The sequence below is a fragment of the Poecilia mexicana genome, unplaced genomic scaffold, assembly GCF_051168715.1.
Source record: "Poecilia mexicana isolate PSO_F unplaced genomic scaffold, ASM5116871v1 scaffold_14, whole genome shotgun sequence".
Classification (NCBI taxonomy): Eukaryota; Metazoa; Chordata; class Actinopteri; order Cyprinodontiformes; family Poeciliidae; genus Poecilia; species Poecilia mexicana.
Genome location: NW_028263383.1, coordinates 19,425,570 through 19,439,885, shown reverse-complemented (window position 1 = coordinate 19,439,885; position 14,316 = coordinate 19,425,570). Strand labels below are relative to the sequence as shown.

Below are 14,316 nucleotides of genomic sequence, written 5' to 3'. Positions count from 1 at the left end.
TGTTTTTTTTTTTGGTCTGATGCAATATTAAAATTTCAAACTCATGTTTTTATTAGCTGTAAGCGAAAAACCATTATTACAAACAAAAATGAGGGCTGTCAAAATTAATCTATATAATGTGTTTCACTGAGTGATAAAGCTCCTAAAATAAATAGACTTTTCAATAATATTCTAATTTATTGAACAAGTCTGTTTCCATCGCAACAACATATTTACTAAGGTTCCAGAATGTTTATTAAATTTAGAGGACAGTCTTATTTTTAATGTAATAATTAATGTGCTATTTGTTTTTAATGGGAATAATTGCTGCTATCCTGCTTTATGTCATACCATAAGAATCTCATGCCAGCCCATTCCCACTACAGAAGCTCAGTGCAGTCATTTATAACTCGGATTGCGTTCTGGGAAACTGCGTTTTTCTGCCTTTGTCACCCAACAGCAGCAGTGAATTCAAAATATGAAAACATCTGGATTATCACCTGAATAAACAGTTCATTTGTGAGCATGCTAACAAATTACAACTGCTTGTTTCTTACTTTAAGCACCAATCTTGCTTTCTAAATGTACCTATGGTTGATAAAATGTCTACAACAACATAAGGATTATTTGCTCGCATTGGTTCTACGGAGAACATCTGGACCTAATAAGCAGCGAGACGCTTGGCACCTGTTATTTGCAGCCGGCTCACAAACCTCCTCTGAAGCATGAAGGACAAAGCGGCAGGCTCCTCTATGAATCAAGCGTTTGGTGTTTGGACGGTAAGATGTATCGGCGCTGACCTCCACGCTGACAGGGGTCACTGAGCTGCATGTGCAACGTTCTCCTGTTGCCATATTTGAGCGATACTCTTAGTAGAATGAATGCTTAGGATGTGCACCTCTGCATATCCAAACTATTATTTTAGGGGAGAAATGCACAACAGCAGCCAGGTATAGACTTTTGTGGGGATTATCAGGCAGCTTTCGAAATAAAATCTGCAACCTTTGGGGGAAATTATTAAAGATGATTATATAGAATCAACTTCTTTGAGCTTTAAATCATGTTATAATGTTATTCCCTCATCAAAACCTGGAGTGTTGCTTTGATTCTTTCATGCATGTTTGAGAAGTCTTCTAATCTCCCATAGCAAAACCCCTGCTTGGACCGAGCGCCGCCTTCAAGATGCAGCTCCTCCTCGGAGTTGCAGTTTCCAAGCTTCCGATCTTTCGCCCCACAGAGCATCCCTTCCCCCGTGACTCCCCCACTCAGCTCCTTCAGACTAGCCAGCAGCAATTAGCAAACACCTGCTGGAAATGTGCATCTGCTGACCTCTTTGCTACATCTCAGGGAAATGCTGGTAAAAAAGTTTTTTAAAGGTTCATAGTTGAGCAATGTTGGGATGGCTCCTTGAAGGCAGAGTTTCAGACAGAGCAGGAGTTTTTAAAGAGGCAAAGGTCCAATTTCAAGGCATTAAATTACAAAGTCAAAGGTTTTAAGTCATATTTGTTATTTAAATATAGTTGCTGCTCACTGCCACTCGATAGGCTGGAGGACGGCTCCTGAACTTCTCCCTTCCTAACAGCAAACACAGTTCTGAGATATTTCTGGTCCACAAACAATCCTGGTGAGATACCAGAGGCTGCCGACTGCAGGCTGTCTACCTGACTGAGAAGCCCAATTAATTATCTAACTAACATCAGCTTGTTATGCTTCTGTCACTCTATGGAAAAATATTTTTTGTGTGCGTCTAATTTTAGCGGGTCTTAATTACAGCTTTCAGCTTCAGCAGTCAATGTATCAAAACCTAAACAACAAATGTATGTTACAGAGATCACTGTTATCAGTAATAATCAAAATGGTAACGCCACCTAAGGAACAACTGTTGTTTTTCTGTTTTAAATAAAAACTATGTTTTACATTTTTGTTTTTGTTTGAGTAAAACATGAGTGTTTTTGGTTGAATGCAGCAGTGGGGCATGTTTCCCCTCCCCCACTTGTTGCGGTGAGCTGTCAGCTCGTATGTCCAAAGCTTTACCTCGTTTAAAGAAAAATCAGGTTGGCTGACATTTCAACTCCTGACACGACTCCATCTTGTAAAACGTTCTTGAACACAAGCTAGCGACAAACACAGAGTCTGTCTGTAAAATATCCAACGGCTAACGATGAGGGAGGTAATATGACTTACAGATTCATTTTATAAAATCAGGTCCATTAATCGAACCGATGGCAGACCAAGGTTTATAATACTCCAGACTGAGTTTTCTCTGGCTGCATGGAGCAATGAGTAATGCCCCTCCCCCACCTCTTGCTGCACATTGCCAAGGAAGGTGTCCACATTTTTTCCTGACATAGAAAAATAAAAGATGGCAGCTTAAAAATATTTGTAGACATGGACAAAAACATGCACAGTCAGAGTGTGCAAAGTAAAGAATTGCCACCTATCACTATTACTGAGACAATGCTATTTTATATCTGCTGACTGGTTGAACAAATAGATAACTCAGCTAAATAACCAGCTAACAATATTAGCTTGTTATTTTTGTTTTACCTCATAAACATCAGTAATAAGAAGAAAAAGTGAAATAGTTGTGATATTTATTATGGTTAAAATCCCAGCCTGCATGGAGTTTGTGGGTTCTCTGCTCTGACCGTTCAAAAACATAAATGTTGTCTGTAATAAAAAGTCAAATTTATCATCATACATTAGCGCAAATATAAAAAAATTCCCTACAAACATTTCTAAATTGGCACCACAAAATCTGTCATTTTGATTGCAAAAAACACAAAAAAAATTTCAAAACTCCAGGAGGGACAGCGATTTATTGATATTTTAACAATTGAATTGGTTTTAACAATGTACTGTGGCACAACCGGCCCTTTAAGAACATTCAGATATTTGATTTGGCTCAAAATAAAAATTACTTTGACAGCCCTGATCTGAAGTAATCATACTTGGAGAATCCTTTACCATACAAAGTCCAGATGTCATTTTCGCCACATTAGCCAAAGAATTCGCGTCCCTCCTTTCCAAATACGGCAATTACATGTAAGCTGTAATTTTTCTGAAGGTTTGAACAACTGGCTCAGCTGAAATAATCACCTCTCCACCTATTCTTCCAGAACAGATGACTAAATGACACCAAAATAGCGTCAGTATATCTGTTATTTCACCCGAGGGCAACATACGCACATCTCCTCTGTCACCACCAAATGGCAACCAAGTCAAACTCTGTCAGACCTCTCAGAATGACAGCTTGCTGTACTAAAGCCTGTTGTTGTTACCCTATGTCTGTTACAGCTCAGAAGGATTTCGCAACACAGAGGTGGCTGGAAGAAGTTCGAAACATCAATATGTAATGAGAGAGAGAAGTGAAGCTCGGCTCCAGACTTTCAATCAGTTTCCTCTCCTTCATTTAGCTCAGATGCTAGAAAAACGCCCCGGCGCCGCAACAAACTGTCACCAGTGGAAGCAACGAGAGCGGGATGAAGCGGCCTGTCAGATTCCCCCTGAGCAGCTGATTAGAAGTCAAATTAACCAACCTCTGCTGCGGGTCCGGTAGTGTTACCGCAGCAGCTCAGAGAGCCGCCATTTTGAAAGCGACACATACTTGCTTCAAGGTCCCATCAGGTCAGATCGCAATCGCAAATTCTTGGAACGACACCAACACGTCGAGTTGACACCAGATTACTAGAGAGCAGACGTGCTTTGGACAAGCGACGCATCCAGATCCGGTTTTATTCTCGAAGACGCTTGAGTTCACGGTGTGGATAAAAAATATTTTTTGTGCCAAAGCATCTGATGAGTTGGAGGACTCCTGACATGCTTATGAGCCGTTCTGATTTGTCAGTCTGATTGAGTGAGTGAGTGTTCCCTCTTACCGGGGTAGAAGTCTTTGGATTTGGACAGCTTAATGGTGGCACCCGTCTCTTTCTGCAGTTGTACGATGGTCTGGCCACCCTTGCCAATTATAGAGCCGGCTGCATAGCTGGGGATCAGCACCTTCAGGAAGTACTCACCCTCCTCTGGGGGAAAGACACACAAAGTGGGAAAAAGGCCACATCATGTACAGCAGCTCTAAGCATCACACATATATATGCACTGAATGACCTCAAAAAGCAAAATATTAAAGAAATAATTAATGAAAAAACATATCATTAATATGTGTTTTAGATCAAGCAAGGAGAAAGGTTGGTAATATATTTTTGCTGATATTTTTCAGAAGGGGAAACATTCTCAGGTATTTTGGGTAGGAATATTTGCAGCTTTCACGTTCTATTAGCGATTGGAGGCATGTTCTGTGTCCTGGCCCAGATTTTCATGTGGAGTAAATGATGACCTCCTTTCCAGTTTGCAGAGGTCTAATTTTAACCATTTTCAAGGAGTTTTAGCAACACTCTGAATAAATACCCGTCAATGCTCGGTGTCAAGTAATCCTGCTTCACGCTGGAACCAAACGCCGGAAATCAAAACAAGACAGAATGCAAGAAAAAAAAAAAAAGAAAAAGAAGAACCCCGAGATGCAAACTATCAGGACAGAACACAATTACATCCAACTCTTCATCCAAGCAGCTCGTGAATAGCCACAAAGAATTATCCGTCGTAATTAACCGACGTGTGGGGAACATATGGGAAGCAATCCTGCAGATTTGTTTAAAGGGTATAGAGCCAAAATGGTTTAAATCTCCTCCATTTTGGAGGGGCTTTTGTGGTTTAAAGTGGCTTTTAGCAGTCACTGATTGACAGAGTGTCACTGTGCAGCAGAATGTGTTTCTCCTCTTAGCTTGGTAGAGCTCCATTTTCTGCAGTTCTACTTAGAAATCAGTCAAAACCAAGAAAGCCCTCGTGCCACTCAGTGCAAACTGCGACGGAGCAATCAGCCACATTTGGCGCTTGTGCCCATGCGTTATTGATTGACCCGACAACGTTGCGGTGATGTCATGGTGAACATTTGACACAGGTGCACACTTGAACTTAAGCACGGGCACAAACAATCCCCTCTGCATGCTGATACGGATGCAATGACGTCATGTTCGATCCCTCTCAACTGCCAATAGGGGTGACGTCAGTAGAGCGGGGCAGCGGTGTTAGGAAGCGCCGTAAAACCTTTCTGGCCACGGTTCTGCTACCTTTCTCTAAAGCGTGCCGTCGGACTGTCAGCCGTCGCAGCCCGTCACCGTGTTTTGTACTTTGTTGAGGACATGGAACGCAGAGGCGCGACCTGAGTGCTGAAGACATGGAGGATGGGGCGGCGGGGAGGAGGGGGGGATGCAGGTGGACTGAGACCAACCTGTTGCCTCAATAATACACTCATTAGATTGAGATGTGAATGAACATGGCACTGTGACATAGGGGAATTTCACAGCCCACATGGTAGCTCTTCCTCTTGTTGCATTAATATGCCCCTCATGTTCCATTCAGACGTAGGCTCGGTTTGCTCAACATCACTCGTAACCAATGGCTCTGACAAACATCCACATATTCAATACCATTATTAGTGGCAGAATTTTTAGTTTGGATCTATTAAAACTCACTTTGACAATTAAAAAAAACACACCACATTTTCGGAATATTTCAAGTGAGGATAAAAGCTGACGTATCTTTTAAGTAGAAAAAGAAAAACGGATGCGTTCGATCAGATTCAATGCTCTTTATCCTCCTTCATCTCCTCTTTGGATATCTGAATCTTGTGCAGGGTTGCAGTCAGCTCTCTGCTTTTCTCTTAACGTGAGACACAAAATGACCTTGATGGGAAAAATAAAATAACGCCGTCGCCAAAAACCTCCCGAGCCACTTAAACTACCTGCTGCCTGATAACCGACAGCGTGCCAGTAGGAAAACATTTCACGGAATGATTTCTTTTTACTGGATCACAATATTCCGAGACCTGTTGTTGCCAGACGAGCCCAAACCCACTGCGTAACTTTCTGCTCATCTTCAGCCGGGAGTGAACCCAGCAGGGGAGGAAGCCGCTAAGATTCCCCTCTTGTCGCCCTCACAGCCACGTTTGGTGTCATTAGTCAATAATTAATTCCATCCCAGTGTCTGAGATCACAGTAACAGGTTTTAATGGCGTCATGTGGTAGAGTAAACATGGCAATCTGTCACCAGGGAACGGGAGCAGTGGGGCACATTGGGAGGTTGAGCCAGTGGGGTGTTAGTTCAAACCCTTGCTTCCAGTACTGGAAGGATGGCTTGGAGGAGAGACATGGTCTCTGAGCCAAATGCGTTTAGTTAAGTCACTCAAGGGGGGTGGGTCAGGAGGAAATGCCTTGTGACCGTCCTCCCCTCCTTCTCACAACCCTTCCAAGTACCCATTCTGCATTTCAATGGACCAACCTGCTCCTGACGGGGGAGCAAGGACGATGGAACAAAAATGAGCCGCAATGAACAAATCCGCCTTAAGATGTATGAAAGTACTCATGGTGCAGCGTGATGGATAAATTCAACAAGTCAGACAATCAGAGTTTGAAGCTTACCCATTCTGAGATCTGCTGCTTCTCAAGTCCTCTGTCAGATCGCCATCAATGCCGGGGCGCAATCTCTAAAGGGGCTCCTGACATTAGCCTAGGCATAGGTGCAACGGTAGTGTTGAGGAATGCGGCCAGTCGACCTTTTTTTTTTCACCGAGGTCTTATTCATCAGTGGGGTGCAGAAAAAGAGATTTCACCGCAGCATCCGAGCCATGCCTGCAGCTGGCCCGAGCCTCAATTGTCTGAGAAAATGCTAATGCAGGCTCTGAGTGTTTTCAGTGAAAGACGGCACGCATTGTTCAAGCCTGCATCGGTTTGAAGGGGGGGGGTCTTCCCTGCCGCATCACCCTTTTCACTGCTCTCATCCATATTCATCGAGTGGCCTGTCCGTCTGCAGCAGCACGCAGGACTGGCAGCCGGCGCAGCCAATGGCCGGCCTCCTCTCCTCAGGACGTCACGTTCCCACCCCCCCCAACGCCGGTCCCCAAAAAATTGAATTTTCTCCTCTACTCCGCCTCTTTTGACGCAGCACTATAAAGTACGGCAGTCCATTCACTCACTCTTTTCAGAGAAAAGTGACAAAGGTGAAGTGGCTGAAGGAGCGGACGGCAGCGCCGGACGAAGAGCTTCGCACAATGACCTTCAGTAGAGGCTGGAGAGGTGCATGGAGAACATAGCCAGATGATGGAGGAGGTGGAGGAGGAGTGATCGGAGACGGCGCGCTTTACGCCACCCACCCTCCTTTCCTCTTTTCCCCCACCCCCAATCCCTGAGACGGCCATGTTTGAGAGGGCGGAGGGGCTCATCAACCATTGCAAATGGCAGTGCCGCAGAATGGTGGAGGGGGGTGATGAAGCCAATCACTACGCCTATAAATCTTACACCGAGAGGTATCTTTAGTGACCGAATGAGTGTAAAAAACTGCAGTGTGCTTGTGTGCAAGTACCTGTTAGTGGACACGGGGGTCCAGCTTCATTTAACGACGCATTCCAGGAAACCTGCACACAATGAACTCGCTCCCTCCTGGATGTTGATCAGTTTGATCAAACCATAACATTTTTTCCTTTTTTTTTTTTTGGCTGTTGAAACAAACACCTTCCAGAAGATTCTAGCAGAGAGATGCTCCACTGTATAGCCTCAGCTTCCCTGTAGACTCCACTTTCTCTCAGGGTCTATCTGGCTCCTCTTTTCTCTCCGTCTCCTCATTACTTTCGCTTCCTCCTATTCTCTGTTTCGCTGCCACCTGGCAAATTCACAGTCCGCTCACGTCACATCGCTCTGCAAGGGCACCTGTGTCCTTCCCTCCAAAAAAAAAAAAAATCAAATAAATAAATAAACAAATAAAAACACAGCTCACATTCCTGTGCCAGCCTTTCCATTAGCAACATAACGAGATCATAGAACCCCCCCTGCCCCCCCAAAGCAAACAATCTTTCGGAAGGCGTCTGCTTGCCAACAACGTGGGCTCACAGTACGGATAATTTAGAAAGAAAAAGAGTGAATGAATGATGGTTCATTTTGAGGAGAGAAGGGCGTAGCTGATAAAAGAGTAGTCATTTCCCTCATTCAGTGTCCACGGCTCCTAATGCACAGCGAGGGGGGGCTCTCGGCTTTGAAAGAGCCAAGGCTTTCTTCTCTTTGTTGTAACTGCCAGTCATGTTAATGATCAGTTGGGTTGGAATAACGTGATCAATATCAGACGTAGTCTTGGGGCTGGTGATTACAGGGGTGGCTGAGGATTAGCAGCCTGTCTAACACTGTTGTCAGACAGGCTGCAGAAGAGACAATACAAAGATCACTGGATGGAAATGATTTGCTTTTCTGCATTTGTTTTAATTTTTCCCTCCACATCAAATTCCAGTAAATAATTAGGCATTTCAGAAGGGCCTTGAGGCTGTTCTGCATACCGCCTTGCTGTACTGTTAAACTCAGACTATACGCAAATCATACATTTAGGCAGCCAACTGCAACATAAATTAGTTTAGATGTTAAAAGAGAGCAGGATAAAGTTTCATCAATTTCTGGCACTTGAGCACCAGAAATACATTTCCTAATCAATAAATAGCAAGTTGGAGTAAAATAAATACTCATCAATGTCAATTTAAACAGTTTTTAGAAATTTGAAACTATTCCAAATTTATATTCCCAACTAATGTCCACCCATCGTCCAGACTGGCTTTACAGAGGGTCTGCAGCAGACAGTGGGAACGGGGGGGGCTGGCTCTAGACAGGGTTTCAGTCTGTCACAGCGCAATGCAGGGACATACAAGACAACCATTCTTCACACCTAGGGGCAACTTAGACTCACTAATCTAACACAACATGCATGTTTTTGGATAACAGAAGGAAACTGGAGTACCTGGGGAAAACCTATACACACCAAATTTCTTCTGTAGGTTGAATATCAAATTACGTACCCCCTCCCCCAGTTTTAGTGTCAGCTACAGTTGTGATTTCTGATTTTGTAATGCACTTTCTGTATAGGCATGGCCGTGGCATAGGGGTAAAGCGTGCACCCCATGTACGAAGGCCTCGAAACGACACATTCGTCACGGGTTCGAGTCCAGGCCCGTTGACCTTTGCCGCATGTCTTCCCCTCTCTCACAGTCCACTTTCCTGTCAACTACCTCTCAAACAGAGGCCGCTATGAAGTGGAACATGTTGTTTTTGTTTTGTTTTTCTTTTAATACCCATTAGGCACCAGTGTCCTTTATTTAACAATAATTGGACAGGAAACAGGAAGCAGAGAGAAGGGGAACCCAGGACAACCGCGTCGAGGACCACAGCCTCTGCTCTACTGACTGAACCACCCAGGGTCACAATGGCAGTTTTGAAACAGTAGCTTCATAAAGTATTAATATGCGGGTAACTAAGCCATGCCTCTTCCCCTACATACACTTCAGAGACACACAGAGCAGGGTAATAGGTGATGCTAAGCTGGTAGGAGACGTCAATAACCAGAGTTTTGACTCAGAGCATCTATGACCATACGTAAATAAAAATGGATGGTCTTCTGATGGACTAGCGAACCTTCCAGAGTGCACCTGTCGTCCCTCAGCGTCCCCTGGGACAGGTGCGAGGCTCCTTGACTGATCCTGTATTACTTAAGACATAAAACCCTGCTCTCGAAGCTGCTCTTTCCCCAGAGTCACTACATCAATTATCCAACATCAGGTTGCGAAATTATGGAAGTGGCAACACTAAAAAGCCAAAACCATATGTGCCAATTAAAACGTTCGTCAACACTCCTCCAACACTCACATCAGCTGGTAATTGAATGAGAAAATCCGAGCCGGGTGTTGGTGCTTGCAGGTAAACGGTGAAAAACTCCCTCCGAGAAGCAGGAGCGCCACGTTAGCGCTTCTTCTGCAGCTGATTTTTTTCGAGGTGTTAATGGATGACATGTGGGGTTTGGAAATGCTCTAAAACACTGCCTGGTGCCATCAGGGATCCCTTCGTGCCTTGCTGAAATTTCATTTCTGAGGAGCAGTGAAGTGCAGAAAGGATCCGCTCACGCTGTCAGAAAATATGATATAATGCTGCTGTCACCGAATGAGGTGCTGCTGGTGCACAAAGGGAGAAATCCTAGTAACATATGGTGAAAAAAACAAAACAGTGTTTCTCTGCAGACATCTAATTAGCATTAAGTTGTTGAGTAAGTGTTCGCTGTGAGCTGCAGAGCATAACAGCCCTACGCTGGAGTAAGACGTACAGTAGCTGGAATCAGCCATCATCCTCTGACTGCGGCTCTCTAAACATCTTGCAGAAAAATTAGGACTCATGCAGTGGTTCTTCGTCACCACTAAACCCAACCGTTACCGTGACAGTGCAGCAAATAATTCCCCGTTTTTAGTATCCTATGTTTATGTTCCAAAACAAGTCTTCTCTTACATCTTTTTTTAACAAGCATTTCAAGATTTCTGATTGGTATTTTATCCTCCAGCCCGATTGGCCTCATCAGGAAACCTATAAATAACCGTGGTTAGATAGAAATCTGAACTACGACCGGCGATGAGTGTTCACCCTGGAGGCTTGTATAAATTTTACCTATTGGTTTTCCTGCTTAGCTGAGCTTATGATTTAAGTGTCAACGTTTCGAGAGCGCCACAGCTCCGAGAGTGACTCTGAAACTCACAAAAACAAGGATCCACCAGACCTCCGCTGTTCCTCGTCAATGTTCATAGAAAAACATTCAAAAGGAAGCTCGTTTGGTGATGGATGAATACAGTTGTTTAGCAATTACATTCATAGAGTAAAAGAAGAACAACCAGGACAGATGCTGACAGGAGCAGAGATGCTCCTACAAGTGGTCTAGGTTACCAGCATCTTTTTTTCCTTTTCCAATCAGTGAACACACCATGTGAGCTCTCACTCTTTACGCCCGACAATAACACTCTTTGGTGTGGAAGCTATTACCGAGCGATTGACTCAGACGCTTCGAGCATCCACGGGGTCGATGAAAGCACAAAAACTGTATGAAGCTTTAGTAAAGGAAGCTGCATTTTCTACGCTTTCTTCAAACGGCTGCAAAGAGGAATCAGATATCAGCAGATAAAACGAAGATTAATATATTACAGTTACTGTGTTTATCCTTTTTAAGAGTTGTTTTATTTCTGTCATAAAACATGCTGGATGTGCTTTGGAAAGCGCTCAGTTAAGGAATGGATCTGGTCTCCAAGGTAGCTAATTAGTAATGCTAACAATGCTATTTGCCAAAATAAATGAAATGCTGAAACCAGTTCAAAAAGTTAATTCTGTAATCATTTAGTCTTTGTATTGAAATTTTAGTAAAATCCTGCACACAGAATGACAAGGACACCTGTGAATAACTGATCACAACACAGAAACTTCCTTAGGGTTTTGTATAGTAACAACAGGTGGACGGATTAACCCAAAGTATTGATAAGTTCAATAATACCAATAAGTTGGTATCAGTGGTACGATCATTGCTTTAGTTTAAGAATCTCTCCTAAAATTGTATTTTAATTTTGTAATGGACTTTCTCAACTCCACCTCAGAAAAATACTTTCTTTTGATTTGTTTACAAATCATGTTTTTTTTTTGTCTGCTTTGTTTATGCAGAAAAAGATTCACACAAATATATTTTGTTTTTCTATTAAAGCATAAACCTACAAACTTTGCCCAATTCTGTTTTAGGTTTTAACAAAAAAATTAATTAATTAAAGGAAAACCCACAAAAACACCTAAAGGTCAGAAGCCTGATGATACATCAAACTTGAATACAAAAAGTTCTGAATCGGTATCGCCAATACTGGAGCTGTATTACTTGGTACCTGATCAATATCAAAATATGCCTTACTGCCTCTAATAGTATCATTAAATTGCTTAATAATGACCTGAAAGACCTGTCCATGTTGATTACTTAATTTTATTTTAGTTCTACGTTTCATAATGAGACTATGTTTTGGTTTTAGCCACTTCCTTGGATGTGTTTTTATTTGTATGGAGGACTCCTGTGCAGGAACCGCCTCTTTCTAAGTACCTGCAGCGGCTGTGATCTGTTTTCTCTACGGTTCCAATTATCCCTGCCATAAACACGGTTTATGTTTCTTGCTTTTGAGGGTGGAAAAAAGAAACGGGGAAAAAAAAACCCAAGTTCAACAAAGATTTTTGTGAGTCTAATAAATTCGAGCCTATAACAGAGAGCAGACTAATGAACAAAGCTACAACATTAAACCAATCAGCTCTCTGTTTCTCTGCATATCTCCAGCTCCAGATGGGGAGCAGAGAGCTTTTTTGGATTCACATTCAAAGCCGACCTGGGCTGAGGAGGCCGTTCAGTTTGTCATGCAGCCTGCCCTCCCTGTTGGGATATGAAGTAACAGCCATAAACACTGGGGAGCCTTCCAAAGCGCACAGGTGCTGCGCTGGAAACGCCAACATTCAGCCTCAGCCTGTTCGCTGGGCTTCCATGCGCTCTGGCTGCACGCTGACGTCTGATACTGACAGACCGCTTATGTTGTTGTTTGTTTTGCGTTTTTTTTTTCTTTTTTGTTTGTTTCTTGGCACAGATTCCGACACCAACCTGCGGCTTCATGTGGAGGAGACGCGGAGGACTAGCTGATTTCGTGTTGCGGCGCTCTTACCTCCGGTGTTGGTGCGCTTGGTACAGCCGGCCTCTTCAGCCGGAGTTTCCAGCGGCCGCTTGCGGGAGTCCGGGTTATCCGCCTCCATTTGACTCTGCTGCTGCTGCTGCTGCTGCTGCAGGCTGTGGAGGTTCGGGTTCGTGTATATCCCGTTGTGGTCCATAGCTGCTGCTCCACCACCATCTCCACCACCGGCCATCATCATGTTTCCACCGATAAACTGTTCCCCCTGCCTCTCTCCCTCTCGCTCTCTTCCTCTCCTTCTCTCTCTCTCTCTGACACAGACGGAACACGCAGCGCTCTCACCACCACATCCCCCCCGGCCGCTGCACCGCAGCCCCGGCGCTAGGTCTCTGTGGGGGTTCGGATGTTAAACAACACCGGGATCAGGGTCTCCTCTCCCCGCCACGCTGCTGCTGCTCCCCTCACGGGGGCTAAATATAAAAGCCAATTGAGTTCAAGGCGCCGCTCGCTGATCCCGTATTGTTGCACCTTCACGTGAAATAAAGCAGAAAGCGCGGAGTGGGAAAGAGATCCACGCAGCAAGGAGGGATGGTGGGGGGGGGGGGCAGCTTTTTAAACTGTTCTTCACGACACATTTCTCTTGTAAGTCGGGTGTGATGAGCGCAGCTGCTATTATTGTTGCCTTTGTGGTGCGAGAGGAGAGGGGAGAAAATAGTTTTGGGAGGGGGGTTCCAGAGACACTACAGTGCCGCTGACCGGCCGAACTAACCACAGAACCAAAACAAGAGGGACCCAGCTCCATTAGCTGCTGTAACTCTGCATTCAACTATACAAACTGATTCAATACGTTTTTGGTTTTTTTCATCAGCCGTTATAAATTATTTCGGTTTAGTTTTTTACGTTTAAAAGGGGAACTCGATGTAAAAATGACTCTTTAAAAAAAAAAGTTCTAAAGTTATTTCATCAAAAGTGTGTTGCTTCGACTCTTTCGTGCATGTTTGAGAAATCTTTCAATCTCCTGTTGGCAAACCATTCGGCTGTGCAAAAAGCTCAGAGCTGCAGTTTCCAAGCTTCCGCCTCACAGACCACGCCCTCACTCATCTCCTTCAGACTAGCCAGGAGCAATTAGCAGGCATCTTGCTGAGCTCATTACATGAGCGACTACTTAGTGCAACACTGGTAAAAATGCTGCTAAAGTGTTGACATAAGAGCTTGTGACGAAGGTGGCGTTTCAGAAAGAGCTGGGGGTTTAAAAGAAACAGAAGTCCAATTTCAAGGTGTGAAATTATATTAAGTCATATTTGATATATATAAAGCATTTTTATAACAACTGAAGAAATTGAAGAAAAAGAAGTCACAGTGCAAACACCTTTCAGTGTTGTGAAACAGGGTTCACTACCTCCATCTTATCCAACTATATTTGAATTTGTTTCATAAAGGAGAGTCCATATTAATAATCAACATGAGTATGCTGAAACAACCATGTAGATATGCCTTCAAAAGAAGTCAACTATACCTTAACAATAAGCACCTTGTGCAGGACAATGCAAAAAAATTAAGCACCACACCAAGCAACAGGCATCCAATAACATGCAAATAAATAAAAATACGCCAAGTAAAGCAACAATGCATATATCTACCAATATATCAATGTGTATTTTAACAAAATACACAGGCAACATCGCACAATTGAACAGCCAGCAATTTAGCTAAACTTTTCTGTTTCCCAGTTAAGCTCAACATCAATCCAAACTGCTCAAATAGCACATGTGAACAATTAAAATAAAACAATATTA

General features: G+C 43.6%; 1 protein-coding gene across 1 annotated transcript in view; it reads right to left on the bottom strand.

Annotated features, from left to right (window-relative positions):
* The window catches only part of nova1 (NOVA alternative splicing regulator 1), a 32,567-nt gene extending 19,543 nt beyond the window's left edge, over positions 1 to 13,024 (bottom strand). Inside the window, exons 1-2 of the mRNA XM_014986422.2 lie at positions 12,557 to 13,024; positions 3,858 to 4,001 (exon numbers count right to left, since the gene is read on the bottom strand). Coding sequence (XP_014841908.2) covers positions 3,858 to 4,001; positions 12,557 to 12,761 — 349 coding nt within the window. The 5' untranslated portion in view covers positions 12,762 to 13,024. The remainder of the gene's footprint in view (positions 1 to 3,857; positions 4,002 to 12,556) is intronic.
* Between the last annotated feature and the right edge of the window lie 1,292 nt (positions 13,025 to 14,316).